At 41.5% G+C, this 23,606-nt stretch overlaps 1 protein-coding gene across 4 annotated transcripts in view; it reads left to right on the top strand.

Moving 5' to 3' along the window:
- APP (amyloid beta precursor protein) overlaps positions 1-23,606 on the top strand; it is a 192,020-nt gene that overhangs the window by 91,597 nt on the left and 76,817 nt on the right. For all 4 annotated transcript variants that reach the window (XM_075854518.1, XM_075854517.1, XM_075854520.1 and 1 more), the window contains exon 3: positions 4,666-4,795. In XM_075854518.1, coding sequence (XP_075710633.1) covers positions 4,666-4,795 — 130 coding nt within the window. The remainder of the gene's footprint in view (positions 1-4,665; positions 4,796-23,606) is intronic.

Below are 23,606 nucleotides of genomic sequence, written 5' to 3'. Positions count from 1 at the left end.
ATACTTCCATTTTACAAAGTGGCCCCGTTTCCAGATCCTGCCCTGGGGTACTTGACGGGTGACGTCACTCTCTGCACTGGCTCTGCCGCTTTGTTGATCTTGAATTATTTTCCGGGTACTTGTGACGTGGTGTATATCGGCTTGTTCTGTTGTAACGCGCATGCGCAGCCCCTGCTGTTAATCTTGAGAATAGCAGGGACCGCGAGAACAGCAGTGACAGCGCATGCGCGTTACGGGCCGTGAAGCAGAACAAGGCGATATACACCATGCCACAAGTGACGTGTCGTATACCTGGCAAAGCATTCAAGATCAACAAAGCGGCAGAGCCAGTGCAGAGAGTGACGTCACCCGTCAAGTTGCCCACGGCAGGATCTGGAAACGGGGCCACTTTGGAAAATGTAAGTATATTACAAATGTATTTACATTTATAAATTACAAGCATTAACACAAAGTCATTCAATCTCGGACAACCCCTTCAGTCTTAAGCAAGTGAAATGCAGCTTGATCGGGGTGAGATCTGGTGATTGACTTGGCCAGTGCAGAATATTCCACTTCTTTGAATGATCAGTATTTATAATTGTGCTCTTTGAGAACGACGTTGTTCATTACAGGCTTGCCTTACTGGCGTTCCTCTGCACTCATAGTTGCTCTTTTTATTCTCTGAGTCAAATATACATGATGATTATCGGCATTGTGACTTTTATAAGTGAGCGTAATCACACGTAGCCGCTAAGGGACGATCCTGATAATATATATTATTGGATAACTCTGCCTGCAATTCTCTTATGTAAAATAATTGTCTCTTGATATTTTTTGAGATGAGGGAATTGCATGCACAGTAATTCCTTAATTACTCCTAAATATAAGAATATCATGAATCAAATCAAAAGTCGTCCATAGCGTTGACAAAAATCTAGATTTTATTGTTTTGCAAAATCACCCAGCCCTACACACAGTGATAGTGATACAGATAATGTAGTAGTGTTATGTCCTATGTAACACCACAGACAACACACAGTGATAACTCTCTGAGCACAGATAATGTAGTAGTGTTACCTGCAGTCCTATGTAACACCACAGACAACACACAGTGATAACTCTCTGAGCACAGATAATGTAGTAGTGTTACCTGCAGTCCTATGTAACACCACAGACAACACACAGTGATAACTCTCTGAGCACAGATAATGTAGTAGTGTTACCTGCAGTCCTATGTAACACCACAGACAACACACAGTGATAACTCTCTGAGCACAGATAATGTAGTAGTGTTACCTGCAGTCCTATGTAACACCACAGACAACACACAGTGATAACTCTCTGAGCACAGATAATGTAGTAGTTTTACCTGCAGTCCTATGTAACACCACAGATAACACAGTGATAACTCTCTGAGCACAGATAATGTAGTAGTGTTACCTGCAGTCCTATGTAACACTGCAGATAACACAGTGATCACTCTCTGAGCACAGATAATGTAGTAGTGTTACCTGCAGTCCTATGTAACACTGCAGATAACACAGTGATCACTCTGAGCACAGATAATGTAGTAGTGTTACCTGCAGTCCTATGTAACACTGCAGATAACACAGTGATCACTCTCTGAGCACAGATAATGTAGTAGTGTTACCTGCAGTCCTATGTAACACCACAGACAACACACAGTGATCACTCTCTGAGCACAGATAATGTAGTAGTGTTACCTGCAGTCCTATGTAACACCACAGATAACACAGTGATAACTCTCTGAGCACAGATAATGTAGTAGTGTTACCTGCAGTCCTATGTAACACCACAGATAACACACAGTGATAACTCTGAGCACAGATAATGTAGTAGATGTTACCTGCAGTCCTATGTAGCACCACAGATAACACAGTGATATCTCTTAGTACAAATAATGTAGTAGATGCACACACAGAATTATATACAGATACAGGCTCATGGGCCCTGGTGCAATAATTCATCTTGGGCCCCCCTACACCTTCCCAACATCACCAAACCACCATGTTAAATCTCTAATGGAGAAAGTTCAGTACTTTGGTCCACATCCCATCAGTAGAACAGTTCACCTACCCTCTCTTTGCAGCAGGAGAGGAATGCTTTACAGTCAAGTCAACTGGCTGGAGCATGACATGAGCAGTGACATCACCAGCCCTCACACATAAGCCCTCTTATGCTCTTTGTCACCTGTCTACACTCTTCCATTAGTGACTTATCTGAGGCAGTACAATAGACCTGTTATTCTGTCATTCGCCTCTGCCTACTTGAAGCTTCTTGAACGATATGCTTCTTTTTGGTCTAGTCTCTACTGTAGCCATTTTGGCCACTAGATGTCCGCATACAATAATCATCATATATAGTTCCAAAGATAGTCGTGCTTAAAAAAAATAAACACTTGAATAAATATATTCACCGATCAGCCATAATATTAAAACAACCTGCCTAATATCATGCCACCAAAACAGTTCTGACCGATAGAGGTATGGACTCAACAAGATCTCTGAAGGTGTCCTGTGGTATATGGCACCAGGACGTTAGCAGAAGACCCTTGAAGTCCTGTAAGTTGCGAGATGGGTCCACAATGTATCGGACTTTTGTCTCCTGATGCTTAAGATGGGCTAGCCTTCACTTCCCACGCTCATTATTGAGTCTTGTGCATCCAAGACCCTGTCACCAGTTCATCTTCCCTGGACCACTTTCGGTAGGTACTAACCACTGCATACCGGGAAGACCTGCCGTGGCCAGTACAATTTAGAACGCACACAACACAGCATATCCTGGCACTTGGTGACAGATATTTTGCTTTTAGCTTTGTAATGTTGTTTTTCCTGCAAAGAAAATGATATAGAGGAAACCAAGGATAGAAGGAATAAGGAGAGGGGCAAAGAAAATGAATAGCAATTTGTATCTCCTATTCCTTGTAAGTCCCAGAGGACAACTCATGCAATCATTTGTAACTGTCGCTGGAAGCACACAAGAGGTTTGATAAGACGGTGGGGGTGGTTTGATGTAATGCGGAGCTCTAGTATTCATTATTCCGCAGTGTTTATTATAGCGCAGATGCACATCCTTAGGAAATAATTTTACGCTGAGACCATTATAAAAGTGTAATAGTATTCACCAACCGCATTACTAAATAGGCTCCCACAAACGCAACTTTAATAACGACATTGCTCAATGTCAGATATCGGCCTCCTCGAGCGCTTTTTCCAGTAGATTTCTTGTGAGCGCCGTGCAAACTTCGTTATTGTGTCCCTCACAGAGGCTTTGGGGAGGACCAGTAACAACCTCTGGCTTCATGTGTCTTCCAAGAAAGTTCTTATTAAAGAGGCCAACAATCAATGATTCTACAAACTTGATTTTGGCAGGAAACTACCCCTTCCCTCTTATATCCTATTTTGCCATCCCATAGTTTGCTGAAGATATGGTGTATCGGCCAAATCCAGCAAAAACGGAAAATTCCCATTTGGGTCAAATTTTGTTGCCTTTTTCCAAAACCAAATCTTTTATGGTGATCATCAGTCCGTCATCTAATAGGAACCTTAACGCAAGTATTTGTCACAATTACCATTATGGCAACGGTACCGAAGATATTGGATCAGACCAAATGAAATGTTTTGAATTCTCCGAAAAAAAAGTATCGGATATTTTAAAAATGTTTCAAATTTTGCATCACGGTCAATACATAAATTTAGCAATATGATAAGTTGCATATTATTGTGGTTTTCTAATTCTTTTTGTGCACAATTGTTTTGTTTTTTTCCCATACAGTTTTATCTTGAAATAATTGTATGCTATTAAAATATTACATCAAATATATTCTTGTAAGAAAAAAACTTTTATTTCAGGGGCCACTGTCTTTTACTTGAGGGGGGCTTCCTATGACCAGTGGGATTTTTCTCTCCATCGGGATGTCCTCTTGTGTTGACATCACCTTGCAGGAGCCACCAGTGTTACCTTCTATCTGACACAACCTGGGTAACAGATGAAAACCTCATTCCCATGCTCTTCCAGCAGAAAATAGGACCCAGATAGGCAAAATTCTTCTGGTAATCGCAGCAGCCATAGGCCCAAGTTCAATAAAACTTTTAGAGCTGAGGGAGCAGAGTACATTTTACAAAAAGTTGATGTTTTCGTTATAGGAATAATAACCAGTTAAAAGTTAACTTAAAGTGTGAAGTGGCAATCGAAAAAGTTCCTGAGGACTCGATAAGTATTGTCTTTTTCATAAAATGTAGAAGAAGTCTGGAAAAACTGGTTTTAAGCAAATATGTTGTTATACAGTAATGTAGCTGAAGGGGTTGGAGAGGCTGCCACTCGAGCCCTGGTATCTAAGACGGCCTGAGGACCCATCAATCTGATAAGATAACAGTATTACAAAAGCACATGATGGTTGTGGAGGCCTGGTATGGATTTTGACTCTGCTGTTAAGTGGCAGCTCCAGATCATGGATGAGACCTCCCAATGTCCCACCCTATGGGTGCAGCATTGAGGCGTCAGGCAGGTTCAGCTTTGCCTTGCAGACCATGGTTGGACACAGTGGACATTGGACTATTTCTGCTTTTTGTTTTGCTTTTTGTTTGTTTTGCTGGTAGCTAATGGTTGTGAAATAATTACTAGAAAGTTCTTGTTCCTTAATGTTTCTGTATTATTTTTCTGTAGGTTTACCCAGAATTACAGATCACCAATGTGGTGGAAGCCAATCAGCCCGTCACCATCAATAACTGGTGCAAGAGGGGGCGCAAACAGTGCAAGAGCCACACTCACATTGTGGTTCCATACAGGTGTTTGGGTGAGTGTCCATGAGATTCCTATTGCTTCAATTTATGAAAACCGCTATAGAACTGACTGCAAAAATGTGAACCAGATGCATTGACCAATCGTGTGTTCTCGTTCATGATCCTAAACATTTTAATAATATGATTGGATCCTAAGCATTTTTTATAAAGTCCTTGTGCACCAGTTTACATTATTTTCCTATTGGGTCGGTGGAATCCGCTCTCTACCTGTGATCAGACCTTGGACTAGCAATAATTATCTGGATGATCTTACTTACATTTGATGTGACTTGGCTATGACTGATCCCATGTAGTATTTTTTGGGGAGGCCTTTAAGAGGAGGACCTGTCCGCTATCCTGACATGTCGTCTTTGGTAAAAAAAAAACAACTTGTATTCCCCATAGTATAATTCCTGTAACATGTTTTCTTAGAACACATTGTTGTGCAATTACTCTGTTATTCCTCCTAGAAATTTATGAATAAATTGACAACTGGGTGTTACCAGGAGGGCATGTCCCTACACAGACTGACAATGTCCAATCAGTGCTCATACTATGCAGGGACATGCCCCTTTGGCAAGGGGAATGGTAACACCCAGTTGTCAATTTATTCATAAATTTCTAGGAGGAATAACAGAGTAACGGTACAACAATGTTTCCAAGACGACTAACAAAGGTTTGGTGCAGTGCAGAGTTCTAAGAAAAGATGCCCCAGAATTGTTTTTTAATGAGGAATAGACATATTCACTAAAACAGACTTGTTTGGAGAGATGACCGGTCCTTTTCTAAATATGTCTGAATAGGGCCGTGATCGCACCATCTGCGTATATTATCATTATTTCTCATATATATCTTAAATTGATTCCCTAATAAGTAAAACCAATCACCACTTTTATAAAATATAGCGGTGTATTTTTGTCATTTTTTTTATCCCCATAAATTCTGTTATATTTGTGACAAAAAAAATCTATTCAGCCAATCACATCTATGCCTGGAAAGATGGGTGACGACCAATTAGGCCACCATTACAGTCCATAGCCTTAAAGTGAATGTCCACCCTTGAACACCATTTTGCCTTATTTTTTTTAAATCTGTGTATATAAATCCAAAATCTTGTGGCAATTAAATTTTTGTTGTTTCACTCAGACCTCCATTTTTCTGATACAAAGCTCTAAATCCTCTGCATAGACATTGATTGCCTGCAGCTGCCACTAGAGGGAGCATAGGAGCTTACTGCATACATGGAACCTATTCGTAACATAGTATGCAGTAAGCTCCCTCTAGTGGTGGCTGCAGGCAGCCTGAATTGTCTGCAATTATATCTAGAGTCCCGAACGACAAACCTGCCAAGTCACGCAAATATGACAGTTTTCAGTGTCTTCGAAACCTGGGTGAAATTTCCTGTGGTAATTGTAATGACAACCCTATAAGTTGTTACCCAGTTTTGAGTCTTGTCCTAAAAGTCGTATAGCGGAGGCGATTGAATGGAGCGGTGTCGAGCATACACCCGTCCGCTCCGTTATAGGACTGTCCGAAACAGTCAAGCACCGTACTCCGATGTTTCCGTCATTCCCATACGTATGGGAGCTAATTCCCATACGCAACAGCGCGCATGCTCGACCCCTACTCCATTCAATGTCCACCTTAGTACGGTTTTCCACAACTGGGACCACCTATAATGTGGGGACACCTTTTCAACACAGACCTTTTTTCTCTATTGAAATGAAGTTCTGGAAACCCATGAGAGAGAGCAGTGGTGGTTTATATGGGGCTTTCTGGTCAATGTTATTTTTACTTACGAAACGCGTCGACCGCAGCGTTGTCAAACTGTGAATGCATGTTTGATTTCTCTCATATTAAGAAAATAAACTTTTGATGGCTCTGTGAAGTGAGGTCCTGCTGGGGCAAAGCATTGCCATTTAATTCTGGTTACCGCTTCGTGCGGTCGGGTGTTTTATGTGGGTTTTTAAACGCAGAATATCACTGGCAGCATGAAATCTGTTTCTTTTATTATATGTCACATTGATTTATCTCAGCGGTCTCCGTTTTATGACACCTTAGAAAATATCCTATCATAACGTGTGCCATTATTATCTCCGTATTCCGGGCCTGGTAGATGTAATTATTATCCCAATAACATTTTAATGCACAATAAAATCAATTTTGGTCTAAGAACTAATGATAATGAAGTAAAATGATGATTGGATTTTTAGCTACTTTTAGCGAATTTGGTATGGTCTCACGTAGCAGCGGCGATGCGGCTGAAAACCAAGCAGTCATGCTGTTCGATGCAGTTTTCAAATAGATAATTTATTGTGGCGGTTTTGCAAGTTTACATGACAAAATCATGCGCTCATGAATGGTCTATTTATTAAAGGGGTTGTCCAAGAATTAAAATTGATCACCTAAGCACAGGATAGGTGTTCAGTGTCTGATCGCTGGGGGCCCCACTGATGGCACCCCTACTAATTGCGAGATCAGTGCACTCCGCCTCTCTGTAGTAAGGAGGAGCATGCACCCGCCGCTCCATTCAATGTCTATGGGATTGTCGGAAAAACAGCACCCACCAGGCATTGATTACATTTAGTTTTATTAGCTGCCTGGTAACAGGCCTCCAGGACATTGATGACCACGCTCACTCTCCATGCTCTTGTGGAGACCACTATGGTCACCTCTTTACATATTGCTGCCTTTCTTATAGCGGCCCCCTCACCATTTTGCAGAAGAAAATTGCTTACTAGTCCCCATCTCTTAAATTTAAACATAGGGCAAGGGGGCAGCAGAAGAAGAAATTGGAAAAAATGATCACAACTACTGCAAGGAAAATGTGGAGCCGCTGCCTCTTTCGTTTTTGAAAAATGAGTGCTGGAATCTGATGTGTTGCTAATAGTGACTCTCCACTTTTTACTTGAATGGCTTTTGATGAATCTCCCCCATTGTGTTCCTAATAGTTTTCCTTTTGAAAGAACATTGAGGGTGTCATGAGGTTTAAATGTTATCATGATGTTACTTTTGTCACAAAATTATTTCGGAAAACATGTTTTCGTAACCCAAAGCCAAAGCATTGTGCTGGTGTGTAAGCGGATGCAATGCTGTCAAACCATGTCAAATGCCACAACCTGTGGTGACGTCGCCTTCGTGAAACAATTTGATTTTTATCCTACATTCAGAAAATAATTGGTAAATATAGAAAATTCTGTTTATGTATGGCACTTCCCTAGGCCCAAATCCTTGTCCAGGAAGACAGTCCATAATAACATAGTATTGAGAATATACAAGAATTATTGTGTTGTCACTTTGCTCTGTCTCTCTCCTCTGTCTCTCTCCTCTGTGTCTCTCTCCTGTTTCTTTCCTCTGTCTCTTCTCTATGTTTCTTCTCTGTCTCGCTCTCCGCTGTCTCGCTCTCCGCTGTCTCGCACTCCGCTGTCTCACTCTCCGCTGTCTCGCACTCCGCTGTCTCGCACTCCGCTGTCTCGCACTCCGCTGTCTCGCACTCCGCTGTCTCGCACTCCGCTGTCTCGCTCTCCGCTGTCTCGCTCTCCGCTGTCTCGCACTCCGCTGTCTCTCTCCCCTCTCTCTCTCTCCCCTCTGTCTCTCTCTCTCTCCCCTCTGTCTCTCTCTCTCTCCCCTCTCTCTCTCTCCCCTCTGTCTCTCTCTCTCTCTCCCCTCTCTCTCTCTCTCTCTCTCCCCTCTGTCTCTCTCTCTCTCCCCTCTGTCTCTCTCTCTCTCTCCCCTCTGTCTCTCTCTCTCTCCCCTCTCTCTCTCTCCCCTCTGTCTCTCTCTCTCTCTCCCCTCTGTCTCTCTCTCTCTCTCCCCTCTGTCTCTCTCTCTCTCTCCTCTGTCTCTCTCTCTCTCCCCTCTGTCTCTCTCTCTCTCCCCTCTCTCTCTCTCCCCTCTGTCTCTCTCTCTCTCTCCCCTCTGTCTCTCTCTCTCTCCCCTCTGTCTCTCTCTCTCTCTCCTCTGTCTCTCTCTCTCTCTCCTCTGTCTCTCTCTCTCTCTCCCCTCTGTGTCTCTCTCTCTCCTCTGTGTCTCTCTCTCTTTCTCTCTCTCTCTCCCCTCTGTCTCTCTCTCTCTCTCCTCTGTATCTCTCTCTCTCTCTCTCCTCTGTATCTCTCTTGTGAAATATAAGGTTATCATGCAATTCTTTGCTGGAAACACGTGCCAGATTATCAAATGTCAAGTTCAAGGAATTTTATTGCATTCATTAATAAAGAATTTTGTTCATGTTCATGTAGGAGTGCGGCAGCGTCAACAAAAAAAAATTGTGATTAAAAAAACTTTTTCCACTGTATATTTTGCTATGATGAACAGTATTACTTTTTTATTACGATATTACTTTTGTCACAAAATTATTTCGGAAAACATGTTTTCGTAACCCAAAGCCAAAGCATTGTGCTGGTGTGTAAGTGGATTTCCTATGGAACGCAGTAGTATCACTTGTTAGTGACTTGGAAAGGTGAGGGAGTCTTCCTATTTTTGACTCTCCATGTGGCCAACATGTTTGCCTCCCCAATCTGAACAATTAGATCTGCAGTGTAAAGCATGGGGTAAAAAGAGCTTTCCTGATGACACAGGAGAGGGATGCCAGACTGCCGCAGACGCTTATTAGGCAATACAGCTAAGCCGCAGTTACTAATCCTACGTGTGGTCTAAGGCTAAATTCACACGAGCGTGTCCGATTTACGTGCGCAAAAAGCGGACCGTATTTCCTGCATTTCATGTCCGTGTGTGTTGCGTATGACATCAGTGTGCTTTGCGTGTGGCATCCGTTTTTCACGTCCGTGGTTACCTCTGCAAGTACTTCCTTTTTTTTTTCTTTCTTTAAATTCTCTGAATTTCTTTACCAACTGATGAGTGAAACACGGACAGCACACGGATGTCATCCGTGTGCTGTCCCTGTTTTTCATGCACCCATAGAGTTTAATGGACGACAACGTCCCCAAAAACACCAATATAAGACATGCAGGGAGTTTCACGTAACGGACACTCGCTGCATGAAAAACCACGCATGTCTGAATAGCCCCATTGAAATGCATGGGTCCGTGTGCTCTCTGTTATTTTAACGGACAGCACACGGACGCGGAACGCGCTCGTCTGAACGAGCCCTAATAGAGCAGAGCTAAAAAGCAGCAGACAATACAAAAAATAACAAAGTGCAGGTAACCATCACATACAGGTATTAGACATTGAAATGTGACTTGATGGATAAATGAATAATGTATCAAAGATCTGAATGTTTCAGACGTATTTAGGAATTCTTTCTGTATATGTGGCCTGAGCTGTATTAATGAGCTCCTATACCCCGGCCTAATGACTATGCTGTGCGATGTTCTGCAGGCGCGTCCAGTGGTGAATTTGTATGCTGATCTGACGATTATCACGCTGTGTGTTCTGCAGCGGGGCGCCATTAGAATTTGCGTTAAGCAGCCCTTCACAAGTAAACATTCGTGTAGGGTTTGATTATTCTTTGATAAATCCTCTGTTGAATTTTTCTGACTCACAAATTCCATTTTCCCAATCTTCATATGTTTTTTAGCTCTGTTCTAGATGGGAAAAACCAGAGATGAGGGGATGCAGTGCTGGTGTGGGTGCTCCATGGCAGACCACATGCATACATTTACAGACGTAACTGAATGTACTACTTCTTAGGGAGGATGGGAGCTGTCTATCTATGCCGAACTATAGTCTAACTATCCGTGAGCCTGGTGAATTTATGTTTCTATCTATTATTTAGGATGGGTATAGATGATACAAGGTTTTGTAGGTTTTGAATAATTCCGATCGCCTCTTGTGATGATCTCTTTCTTTTGAATGGCCAAAGTGATTGTCATTAAAGGGTTGTTAGATGATCACAGGATATCCCGTTGCTAGGACCTTCAGCAACCAGTTGCAATATTTTCAGGAATCCGGCAGCACGTGTTTAATTCCTCACCAGCGACCAAACAACGGAGAAATAAAGCAATATTCTATTCCTATTGCAATAACTCCATGTAATGCAAGGACATACCAGGTCCTCCAAAAAGAGACGCTCTGACGATCCAACTCCCTGTACCCTCACCGATCAGCTGAATGACGGGGCAGCAGCGCTCCAGCCTCTATATTGTTTACCAGGCACAGCTTCATACGTTTGCTAGTGGCTGTGCCTGGTACTGCAGCTCAGTCCCATTTACTTAAATGGGACTGGGGTGCCAAGAGTCGGACTCCCACTGGTCTGATATTGATGACTATCCTAAAACCGGACAGGCTATGCAGAAAAACCACTTGGCTTTCCAAGCCTCTTTTCTAGTTAACGTCCTGACAGTATTTGCAGGGAATTAACACAAGAATGCCGAACTATCATTTTAAATCCTTGTGGGAATGTTGAAGGGCAGAGGCGTAACTTGATTCTCCCCGGCCTCAGTGCAGGGTTGGGCCCCTCTCTTCAATCACCACATTGCAGCTGCATCGTCTTTCTCCATGGTATACACTCCCTTGCCAGGGACCCCCTCTATTAGCCAGAGCAGAGAACCACTAAGAGGTCGGTTCCAGGAGCTGGTCCCATGGCGATCTGTTTATTTCCAAGGTGGCTATTTTTAGAGAACGGTTGTCTTGATGAGACACCCCCTTTAACGAAGGGGGGTTGTCTGGTGAGCAGATCTATTCCCTCTGATAGACACACTTTCTATGCCAAAATATAATGCCGTGTTTCTTACAATGACCAGTGTATAGTCACCCTGTGACATGCGGTTTGTATATAGCTATTCTCCATGCCATATATTGGTAGACTAGGGAAGGAGTCCTGTAAGAACGCAGCTGACTGTGACAGTAATTTGAATGGAATGTAAAAAAATAATAAAAGGGGCATCACCTTTCATATCTAGTAAAATAGCCACTTATGGCGAAGATAAAAAAAAAAACATTATAATCCTTGACAACCCCTTAGACATTTTTGCCCTGCCCTGGAAACATGTTGGAGAAACAACAACTTATCAGCAAAGTAGGTAGGGGTCCTTTTACACTGACCCATTTTGACCGGTACAACGAGCGCCGATAAACGAGACCGCTCGTTGATCGTCGCTCTTTTAATCTGTCACAAGTAGCTAGTATGGGGACGAGTGGTCGTTACTCCGATCACTCGTCCCCATACATTTCTATCATGTCAGCAGCACTCCTCCCTGTTTACACAGGGATATGTACTGTCGACAGTGATAATATTTTCGGCATTTAAGACGATACAATCAGCTGATGATCCAGCGTTTGCTCGTTCATCGGCTGATCGTTGCCCTGTTTACACAGGGCAATTATTGGGAACGAGCATTCTGTGAATGCTTATTTGCCTGATAATTGGCTGGTGTAAAAGCACCCTTAGATCTCTTGCACACGACAGAGTTCGGGCTGTGAAAAACGGTCCGCATGTCGGCTGCATTTCCCGGCCTGACCTTGGTACAGGTGAACGGGACTCCCGGCATCATAGACATTGTATGATGCTAGGAGTCTCTGCCTCCCCATGGAGCTGCTGTTCCGTACTAAACAAAATGATACAGTACGGAACAGCAGTTCCGTGGGGAGGCAGAGACTCCTAGCATCATAAAATGTCTGATGCCAGGAGTCCCGTTCATCTATACCCTGGTCGGGCTGGGAAATCGGCCGACACGCGGACCGTTTTTCACGGCCCGAACTCTGTCGTGTGCAAGAGGTATTACATAGGTCTTCCTAATGAGATTATTGACAGGAAGTCCAGACACATGTCTTCCCCATGATCACTACTTTATCAAACATCTCTCCAGTTCCGAGAACCACCAGAAACATTCTTCTACATATTAGTGAAAGTCAATAAAGGGGTTGTCCAGGTTTGGAACTGCTTGTAATACTGATGACCTATCCACAGGAGGGAGCCGAAACAGCTTAACGGTTCGGGGTCCAAATGCTCCACCGATCATATACTGATGACCTATCCTGTGTATAGGTCATCAGTATAAAAAAAGAGCCCTGAACCTGGACAACCCCTTTAACAGCTCTTATTATAGGCTTTACTTTTACAAGCTTACTACTATAGGTTTTGTAGCCCTTCAAAGGAATGTGTCATAAGAAAATTACCTATTGTTTAAATAAAGTTTTTATGGTAAATATATTTTTTTTACATTTTTGAATATTTATTTAACATTATCTTAATAATGTTTGCAAAATAAATCCCTAAATTTTGCCGTTTTCACTCTGGCCACTGGGCCTCACAATAGAATACACTGACCCTTCCTGTTCTGTATAGATCACTTCTCAGCAGTCATCGTATTATCATTACAGGCAGGATTACAATGACATGTAACTCCTCTATATAGATAACACAGGAACCATTAATAATAGGTGATGGGCACTGCTTCCCCCCTCCTCCTCCCTGCACAATGACCTCTACACAGGTCACAGAGCATGCCTAGAAAATTCTCCCTTCTCCCATAGAAGTCAATGGGTCCCTACTGTTCACAGGTTCCTATGGTCTATGTGGCTGCTGTAAAGCATGTCTCTAAATACTGTTAACAGTAGCTCAGGCAAGATGGCTGCTCCCTTAAGCATGTACAGAAAATAGAATTAAAAAAATGATCTACAATAAAAAAAGATTACAAATAAAGAATATGTTCTATCTGGTTTTAATTAGTCCAAAAAAATATACCGTAGGTCTCTTTAAATTTATCCCTTTAAGGTTGGGGTTATTTGTCTTATTTGCTGATTATGTAGCCGACTTGTAGGAGATTTGGCTGCCTTTCATTGTTTACCTAATTGGATTTGTTTTGTCATATGCGCTTCGTATCCTGCAGGCAATGAGTGATACAATGAGTAATATTACTTGGCTCCCGGACAATTGAAAACGAATGTCTTTCATGTACAAAGGAGAACGCTTTTGTAAAGTCTGAATATGTGAATTTCTTGATATGGCTTCTAAACTGGCTTTTTTAGGCTTAAAAAACGCATTTATTTCTGCTCTTTCCTATCCAGACTTAACCCTTTCGTTGCTGGGTGCACAAAATGACTTCTATTGGTAACAAGCTGTGTATGGAGAAGAGCGGCGTCATATTTAGGCCAAAGCAGAAGGTTGCTGGCAACGTGCATTCCCATTGATTTAAACAAGAACTGTGTAATTCTTAATTTGCCCTGCAGTGGCGCTGCAGGGATTTAGACTTTCCAATAATTCTTTATCAGGACAGGCATTTACACACTGAGCTTTTCCATAAACAAAGTAAACATGAGCATTAACATGGAATAAGATGCCCATAATCATGTAATAAAGAACTTTACTGTCCCCAACTGAAGACCACCGTGCACATGTAACAAACAAAATGGTAGCTAATGGATAAGAATCTTTTTGGCAGGTTATTTTCCAGTCCACTGGATCAGCTATTTTTTTCCTATTTTGATAACATTCCGTCATTTTCTGTTGGATCGTAGCAAAAATGTATATTTGTAAACTAGCGCCATTAGGGGGATAAAAGAGATAGATAAATATGTCAATTTTATAGCCATGATATGAGAGAGATTGATAAGAGATAGATAATGACAGATATCACAGGATATGCCATCATTTTCTGACAGATGTTAGTCCCAGCTTTGGAACCTGCACCTATTTTCAAAGCGGGCTCTGCTGTTTCTGTAACTCCCCTGGAGAAATGAATGGAGAGAGTCACGCGGCCACCTCTTTATTGGTTCTCCGCCTAGATACGGCAGCTATTTCAGCAGGTGGATCGGGGGAAACTCATTTTCTATAAAGGTGCGAGTCTCAAAAGTGAGACCCACCTCTCTTTCAGATATTTATGGCATACCCGTCTGAGTTGGGAATAACCTTCCTAAAATGGTGTGAGAAGAGGAACAATAGGATTCCTTGGACAGAACAGGCGTGTAAATTGAGTTTTGCTTTGAATGAATGCAGTGGCGGACACAGATAGCTGAGGGCCCCTGTGCAAAAACATTATATGGGCCTCTTGCTCTCGAATATTTCATTATAAAACACCCCTTATGTCTCTCTAACAATCCATCGGTAATTGTTAGCCATTAAATTCATCATCTCAGGCATTTACATGTAATCTAACAGACAGAAGAAGGTTGCTTTAAGTTGACAGTGGGCCCCCTTACCCATGGGGCCCCTGTGCAGCTGCACAGGTTGCACCAATGGTATGTCCGCCCCTGACTGAATGTAAATCGTACATTCTGGGCACATTTTCTTTGCTGGAGAGAAGATCTTATGATTTTTTTCCCCTCATGATCGTGTTTCTTGCGTCGCCTTGCTTTGCCTCAGTGGCTGAGCAGCGTGCGTCCCTGTCTGCTTTACTGTATTTCCTTTGTGATTGCTTATTTAACCCAGCGTGTATTTATAACTGGATTAGTAATGCTGAGAATTGTTGTAAAGATCAGAGAGAAAACAAAGCTTTATTACACAATGAAACGTCTTGTCATGTGCCTCCGCCATGTCCAATATCTATTCTTCACCATTGCTGCTCACACAGTGGAATCGCTTCATCCAGAATTGTGTTCTGCTGGACATGCACTTTTTTCATTGTCATTGAACTACAGGTACCAGAATGTCTTAACTCCCTCATGAGCGCACTGCTGTATGTAAAGGGTTTTTCGAAGACTTAAACATTACCTGTCCTAATGAAGGAGGAAGCACAGCGCTGTTTCCCCTTCATTGTTTACATAGGCACACGGGCGGCTGTGCCTGACACATTCAGTCCCTAGGACTAAGCTGCAGTACCAGACACCGCCACACACATATGTGTCCTTATAAATAATGAAGGGGTCACCGCGCTCACTGGTGCTGATCGCCAGGTGTCAGACCTCCAATGATCAAGAGTTCCTATCCTAAGAAAACCCAGTTCCAGAAAAGCCCTTTAAGACTGGAAGGTCATGATGGGCCATTCTATCCTCCAGCTACAAGCTGAATTCTAATGCAAAATACATCCACAAACAACTATAGGCAAGGACTCAAACATTTGGTGTTGATAGTAGTACACCATAACTGGTGATTTGGGGTGCTCTGGGCAGCATGATGTCCTCTGTTGTCTGCAACCACACTTGCAACTTCACATGATGTTTTTAGGGGATTCCACCTCATAGTGTTCCACCGACACTGTCGAAGCATTTCATAGCGCCCCATTACTGACAGATGCAGTATCTTGGCTTTGTGCCACAATATGTAGTGTTCTGTTAATACTTTGCCCTATGGCTCCATACATATGTTTATAAACCGGACCCCCGTGCGGCTCTTTTGGACCAAACTTAGACCACCGGTGGTTCAGATGGAGACCTGTCAATATATATCATACAGACGCACACACCAAGTTTCACACATTTTAAAATCCTACGTTAACATACAAGGGGCTTCAAATAAATCCCAGGTCACCTTCTCTCTCATTTGTTGCCCATGCTTATGACAACAAAATGTGTTGCTTCTCCTACCGTAAGCTTCAAGACTCTTTCCTGCCCCTTGCCAGTAAGTTCTGCTTTTTACTCCACCTCTATCTCCCCTCCTTTTTATGTCTTGAACATTAGTGGTGCCGTTTTATGGGGTCAGCACAAGGGTTTAATTGTAAGCTCTTGGGCCCCAATGCAAAATCTGTAAGAGGCCCTAAATAATTTATAGTACTTTTGTCTTCTTATGCACCAGAGAGACATTTGGACCCCCTCAGGTACCCCTATAGCTACATTCGGGGGTCAGCCTTGAGCCCTCTAAAAACGCTGCAGGTTTTTCTGGCTCTCGTCTGTGTAAATTGGCATAGACTGGCACAGACTATAGTGATGTCAGCAGCTTACCACTTGGAAACCATCTGGGATTTCAGACTGTTGTCATTGCCAGCGTCCATGCCAGAGTGAGATCACTGAGAATATCTATTGAGAGCAGTAAATGGGCATGTTCTGCTAGTACTAATTCAAAGCAGTAGTGGGGCATATTATTCTCCAGTGACTACAATTTACATACAATTGATCCAGAGTTTGTCTATTTAGTTTTTTTTAATGTTTTTTTTATTGTTATAATTTAATACAGGGCTTATAATGGAGCATTTGTAAGTTTGTGTTTACATATAAACTACTGAACATAAGCCATTGGTGGAAATATTAATGTAGTTTTCAGGAGCCACTTCAAAGCCATGCAGTACTTACGTAGACATCAATAGGAAAAAATGCAAAAAGTTAGACGCCAATGGCAAGTTTCTAGGCGCTACCTGACTCCTGGGATTTTTCCAGCTATGGTATGATTGCTAAGATCAGGTATACAAGGATGTGTTTCCTTTAAGCGGTGTGTAGAAATAATTAACCCTGAAACATTGGGGCGTTTTTTTTTTTTTGTTTTTTTTTTACCAGCGTTTCTTTATTGGCCATGTGACATATATCAATACTGCCTTTTTGTTCGCTCAGTAACTCTGGTTTCAGGAAAAATCATTTTTATTTGACGTGCACTGTGCTTGTACGGATTTATGTGGTTAATTTTCTGAAGAGAGCTGAAGATGTGCTACGTTTTTAACTGTTAGCGCTCTGTATGGTTCATGTGTAGAGCCTAGTAGTCCGTGTCAGTAGGGTTCTACAAAAGCACAATATCTATGTAGTCTTGTGAAAATTATTAGGATATTATTTAATCATGATGTTGCTCAACAGAGTCTCTCTTATGTTTTCACAAAAGCTGAGTAGCACAAAAACAGCCGATAACATGAAGCCATGGATTAGCCACTAAAAAAAACCCGCTCTATATTCTCGATAGTTGGTAAATTAAAGAACATGAAAGAACCCTGGTTTTTGCTCACGTAAAGTTGGACTGCCCGGAGTGTGAACATTTCTATTTGAAGTCAACATTACCAAAACGCTAAGATTGTCTTGCATCTCAGCAGTACGGCTAGTTGAAGCCCATAAAGCCCTACACTCAAGTAGTTGAACGCTGATGTTCTTGTGTCTCTTTTACCCTACTCACCCAACAGAATAACTTCTCATAGGGCACAGATTATGTTGTCCTCTATTGTACTTATAGTATTATATTCTACAAAGCCTGTTCAACACTTGCCCTACTGTGATGGAATACGACAGGCTTTTATTTGTTGTTCCGTACTACTAAACCAAGCATGAGTTTGAGCGGTTTGCTTTTGTGCTTAGCCATATTATTTCCACTCTATTATGTCTTTATATTACGCTCTCAGTATGAAGATCTTTTGTAGAATTTGTGTACACACATTATGTGTAAGTAATTTCTTGACAAAATTGATGATTTGGTGGTGATGGGACATTGAGAAGACCTCCCTCAGATTGCCTAACTTTAAAAATATATCCACTCACTTGAAAATTTGGGGATTTCTGTAACTCACCCCATCTTTTTACACCCCTATGACACACTCACAGGTCTACAGGAAGCTGAGAAATGTGGAGTTGCTCACACTGTAGAACTGATGGTCAATCGTAATAGTTTTTGACTCCATGTGGACAGGGCCTTTTTTTTTGGGGGGGGGGGTATTTCCTTTATGTCAGAGTCAGACGTTGAGTCAGAAAAATCATCTCCTCAATCCAATAGCCTTGTAGCAGAATCTGTCTTTTTATTTGGCAAAAATATTTTTAAAAAAGTTCTATTCTGCTGCGGGGTCATTTTTGCAAAAGTGTCTCAACAGGATACAGCTTCATATTCTTATCAATTTTTAACTAGATTCTAAGCCGCTGTCAACTCTCATTTAAAAAAAGACTAGGTTAACAAGGTTTGTCTATTATTCTAACTTTTGATTTACTAATACATATATATTCGTAGCCAACGGCGGAAATCTTCTTTAAAGGAGTATTCCATTATCAATAGGATATGCCATAAATCTGATGGGTCCTGTAACCCCCGTTCATATATTCAAATCAGCTGATTTTCCTATTGAAATCAATGGAGAGGTGGCTGTGCTTGCTTGTGACTCTTTCCATTGACGTCTGTGGGAGATGCCGGAAGAACTGAGCAAGCAGCACTCCATTTTTTTTGTAATCCCCATAAAGCCGCATATAAACATGGCTACCTCTACATTGATTTTAATTAGAAAGCGGCCGCTAACAGCCACTTTGACTCCGATGATTTGTCAAGGGACCCCTGTTCTTCCTATAGGTGAGGGTCCCAGATGTGATACCCGACACCTATCAATTATTTAAAGCATATCCTGTAGATATGCCATAAATGTGGTAGATCGGAAACCCCTTTAATTGATTTGGATATTTTTGCGTGCATTGTAGAGAGACAACAGCTCACATCTAAATGCTTTTTTTATTGACACTAAATCTGGTCATAATTGTAATAATATTGATTAAAAAGAATTAACAATCCTATGTTTGAGGACTAGGTCTATCTCCTTGGATAAAACGATCAATAAATATAAAAAAATGCTACACTCCCCTGACAATCCTGGGTGCCTCGGGTCCCTCATCTCAATGTGGGTGACACCAGCAGATGTGCATAAAAATAAGAAGCTCCAACGTTGTCACCTATTTGACATGTCTTGTGTTGCTAGGCAACAACTTGAACATTTTTGGCCCATTGCTCAAGAAACGGTGGGACAAAAATCGGATCTGTTAGATTCACTAATGAATTATTACTATAGGAAAATTCTCATTTACCTCAACAGCCAGTAAAATCATTATAGTCAATAAAAACTAACCATGATGATTAGACAATAAAAAAATAATCAAAAATATGATAAATCCTGACTTAAAAATTTCAGTTAACAATTGTCGATAATGATTACATTACCATTAAATGTGTCCCCTCACCTGATTGTCATAGAAAATGGTGTTTTTGGGGATCATAAAAAAATTTGCTTACACAAATCCCATATGTTACACGTCCTCGCGGTAACCTTTCACACGAGCGGGAGGCTTCTGATCCGTGTTAACTGTCACACCTTTCCTCGCTGAGACGTAATGCAGCCGGCACCTTCCCATGGGAGACATTAAGTTACATATTGATTGGCATCTTACTCTCCTTAAAGCAAGTGATGTGGTTAATGTGACTGACGGCTCCAGATCTACATCTTAATGTTTCAGCACCAGCAGTGCGCTGACATTTCTTCCTTCCGCGAAAGAAGAATTTTGAAAGCGCCCTGCCTTATAAAGTTTGCTACCAATTTTAGAATTCGGGAATAGTTGTCTAAAGTGTAATTAAGAACATTCGTAGAAAATTTCAGTCGCTATAACATACCTTTCAAGTGTCTGTTTTCAAGGGACCGGCCCTTTGTTTAACCCAAATCCATTTGTCTCTCATCTAAATGACGCCGATCGATATTTCTGTGGTAATAAAGTTAACAAAGTCTCAGTTTGGAGTCTAATGCAAATTAGCCTCTATCCTTTACATTGTTTCATGCTGCTTAGACCAGATCTATGTTCATCCCGACATATTCACAGATTTATTTGTACCTGATATTTGGCTTATTTTCTTTTAGTGAGCACTTTACTTTAAAGCAAATTATCGTAAGAATTAATAAAGGGGTTGCTTTATTTTCTAAAAACAGTGCCACCCTTGTTCATAGTTTGTATCTGGTATTGTAACTCCGTTCCATCCAATACCAGACATAGCGCCACTCTTGTCTATGGGCTGTTTCTGGAGAGGAAAAAAAAGCAAACCCGTTTTTACTTCATACAACACTCTTAAGCAGTGGTTAATTAAATCATTGTTATTACCATATTTTTTTTTATTTTTAAAGGGTTGGTGTCCTAGAGAAGGGCCCCACATTTGTGACTCCCTTCTATATGCCAGAGCTCAGACCTGCCCACAATGAGTTCCCCTTACTCTGGTGGACCAAGGTGTTGTCCAGAATTAGAAAAGCCTGGCTGTTTTCATCCAGAAACAGCGCCACACCTGTGTACAGGTTGTTTGTGGTGTTGCAGCTCAGCGCCGTTCACTTGGATACCGGACACAACCGATGGACAGGTGTGGCGCTGTTTCTGGAAGAAAACTGCTATGTTTTTATAATTCTGGACAACAGCTATAAGGCTTATTTGAATGGGGTAAAAAAAAACTGGACCTACGGCAATGAACTGATCGTGTGCCAGCTTCTGTTAAAAAGGGGTTGTCTTGTCTTTTTAATATTTGTGTCATTACATTTTTTTTACTCTTTATTGAATTTTGGGGTGAGCATTCGTAATCCAGGCAGTCCTGAAATTATTAAATTAACTGTATATTTCGTGAATCCTTTGAGTTGACGTATTCCTAGCATCTTCTCAGACAATTGTACCCTTCACAGTAAGCCCAGGTTTTCTCCTCGGGGTACATATATTTGAGGAGTGTCAGCTGTCTCAGCAGAGGTTGCTGTCATCTTCAAGTCAGTCTTCCTGTTCGCTTTTTCTTTTTTACATTTAACATTTGGTTTTCTCTAATTGGATGACAAAACACAGGAAATGTGTCGGGTCCCTCACTGTGTCCTCAGGAACAGAAGTTTGTAGAAACTTTTGTATTTTTTTTTTTAGACGGATGTGCATTCCATTTCTTTGTGAAGTTGCTGTCACAATTTTTATTGCTCTAACATGAGGTAATGTAGGTAAATTACCCTGTAATCTGTCAGACAGCAGAAGTCATCTGTGACTAATACATTTATATTAAACTGGGGTGCATTATTTTCTGGCTGGGAGGCAACTTGCTGCAGCAGAAACCCTGCTACAGTTCTACATCAGACAACTTAAGACACACCCCCTATAACTAGCTCCACCCCTTAACCCTTTCCCAAGAAAGAATGTTACCCTATTTGCTTTTGCTCATCCATCTTTATGTTTAGAGCTCTTTAGCTGGTATAGTTTGTGTTTAGTGTAGCAGAGGGTTTTGGTTCTGCCTATATATTTGTAAGGACAGCTATACACAAGCAGATAACACCAGCTCACCCCATCTAAGAGTCAACCATGTCACATTAGATCAGTACATATAATCTCCAGTGTTTGCATGGTGGGCCCAGACTTTTCTTTACCTATGAGAAAAGGGATGATTGGGTAACTGCACAAAAATATCTGACATGTCATTCAACATTGTTAAAAGTGCATGATAGGGGTTTCCCTATAGAATTCAATTTTCCATCAATGGTAGAAAATAGTCTATGTACAGAGGCATAGCTTTATGAGGTGTAGGGGTAGAAGTCGCACCCTTTCCGGGTGCGTGACTGGCCACAAAGGGCGCTCTGCCATATAAGAAGACACCAACATTATAAATAGCGCATGGTAGGTGGAGGGCTCTATTACTGATTTTGCATTGAGGCCCAGAAGCTTGCAAAATAGATCTCCTCCAGGAGAATCAGTAACTTCTATGAGCTGCTTTAAAGGCATCTCATACAGCCAACCAGAACCCTATTCTGTACTGATGAGAAGCAACAACTCCGAAGCAGTGCTGTTTGCAGATCGGTGACCCGAGTCATGTTTTAAGGCTATGTAAAGGGTCAACATTGACTTACAAGGTCGTCACCTACTAGAGGAACTGAGAAATTAAAGATATTTTACTTGCAAATCTACTACTATTGGTGTTCGTGATACTTTCTACAGTCTACAGAGGTTGGGCCCCTATCTGTGCACCCACCTTCCAGATAACCTGGTTCTATCTAAACCTACTTCCTACTAGAGAAACCGCTTTCTCCCTTTTGGAGAAGAGCTAGTTAGCATATTTTTTTCCCAGGGAGCATTGCCCATAAGACTCTACAGCTGGATCTCCGCAAGGAAGATTGATACTGGTTCTAGAGTTATGCCTCTCGCTATGTATAACCAGTTATAGGACACTTGCTATTTACTTCTGGAGTGAAATAGAAGAAAGTTCAATTAAATGATTATTAATAATTTTCTTCTACATGGTATTTTGTTTACCATGTGGTATTTTTGAAAAGGACCCTTCCATACAGTCTACAATCTAAAATGCCAGTAGCCTGTATGGTGGTCATTGGGTGATTTACCAATTCCTTCAAATTTGACAACATTTGGGTACGTTAATACCTTTGCCAGTGTTTCTCTATAGTCAGTATGATATACAGTACACTATTCTGACTTAAAGAGGCTCTGTCACCAGATTTTGCAACCCCTATCTTCTATTGCAGCAGATCGGCGCTGCAATGTAGATTACAGTAACGTTTTTATTTTTAAAAAACGAGCATTTTTGGCCAAGTTATGACCATTTTCGTATTTATGCAAATGAGGCTTGCAAAAGTACAACTGGGCGTGTTGAAAAGTAAAAGTACAACTGGGCGTGTATTATGTGTGTTACATCGGGGCGTGTTTACTACTTTTAATAGCTGGGCGTTCTGAAGAGAAGTATCATCCACTTCTCTTCACAACGCCCAGCTTCTGGCAGGTCAGATCTGTGACGTCACTCACAGGTCCTGCATCGTGTCGGCACCAGAGGCTACAGATGATTCTGCAGCAGCATCAGCGTTTGCAGGTAAGTAGCTACATCGACTTACCTGCAAACACCGATGCTGCTGCAGAATCATCTGCATAATCATTTGCATAAATACGAAAATGGTCATAACTTGGCCAAAAATGCTCGTTTTTTAAAAATAAAAACGTTACTGTAATCTACATTGCCGCGCCGATCTGCTGCAATAGCAGATAGGGGTTGCAAAATCTGGTGACAGAGCCTCTTTAAGTATAGAGTATCCATCCATCAGTAGCTTCTACAAACAAGCTGATTAAAGAGGCTCTGTCACCACATTATAAGTGCTCTATCTCCTACATAATCGTATCGGCCATGTAATGTAGATAACAACAGTGGTTTTTATTTAGAAAAACTATTATTTTTGACCAAGTTATGAGCAATTTTAGATTTATGCTAATTAATTTCTTAATGCCCAACTGGGCGTTTTTTTAACTTTTGACGAAGTGGACGTTGTAAAGAGA

This window comes from Rhinoderma darwinii, chromosome 2, assembly GCF_050947455.1.
Source record: "Rhinoderma darwinii isolate aRhiDar2 chromosome 2, aRhiDar2.hap1, whole genome shotgun sequence".
NCBI lineage: Eukaryota > Metazoa > Chordata > Amphibia > Anura > Rhinodermatidae > Rhinoderma > Rhinoderma darwinii.
Note: the sequence above shows the minus strand (reverse complement) of the source record. Positions and strands in the feature narration are given on the sequence as shown.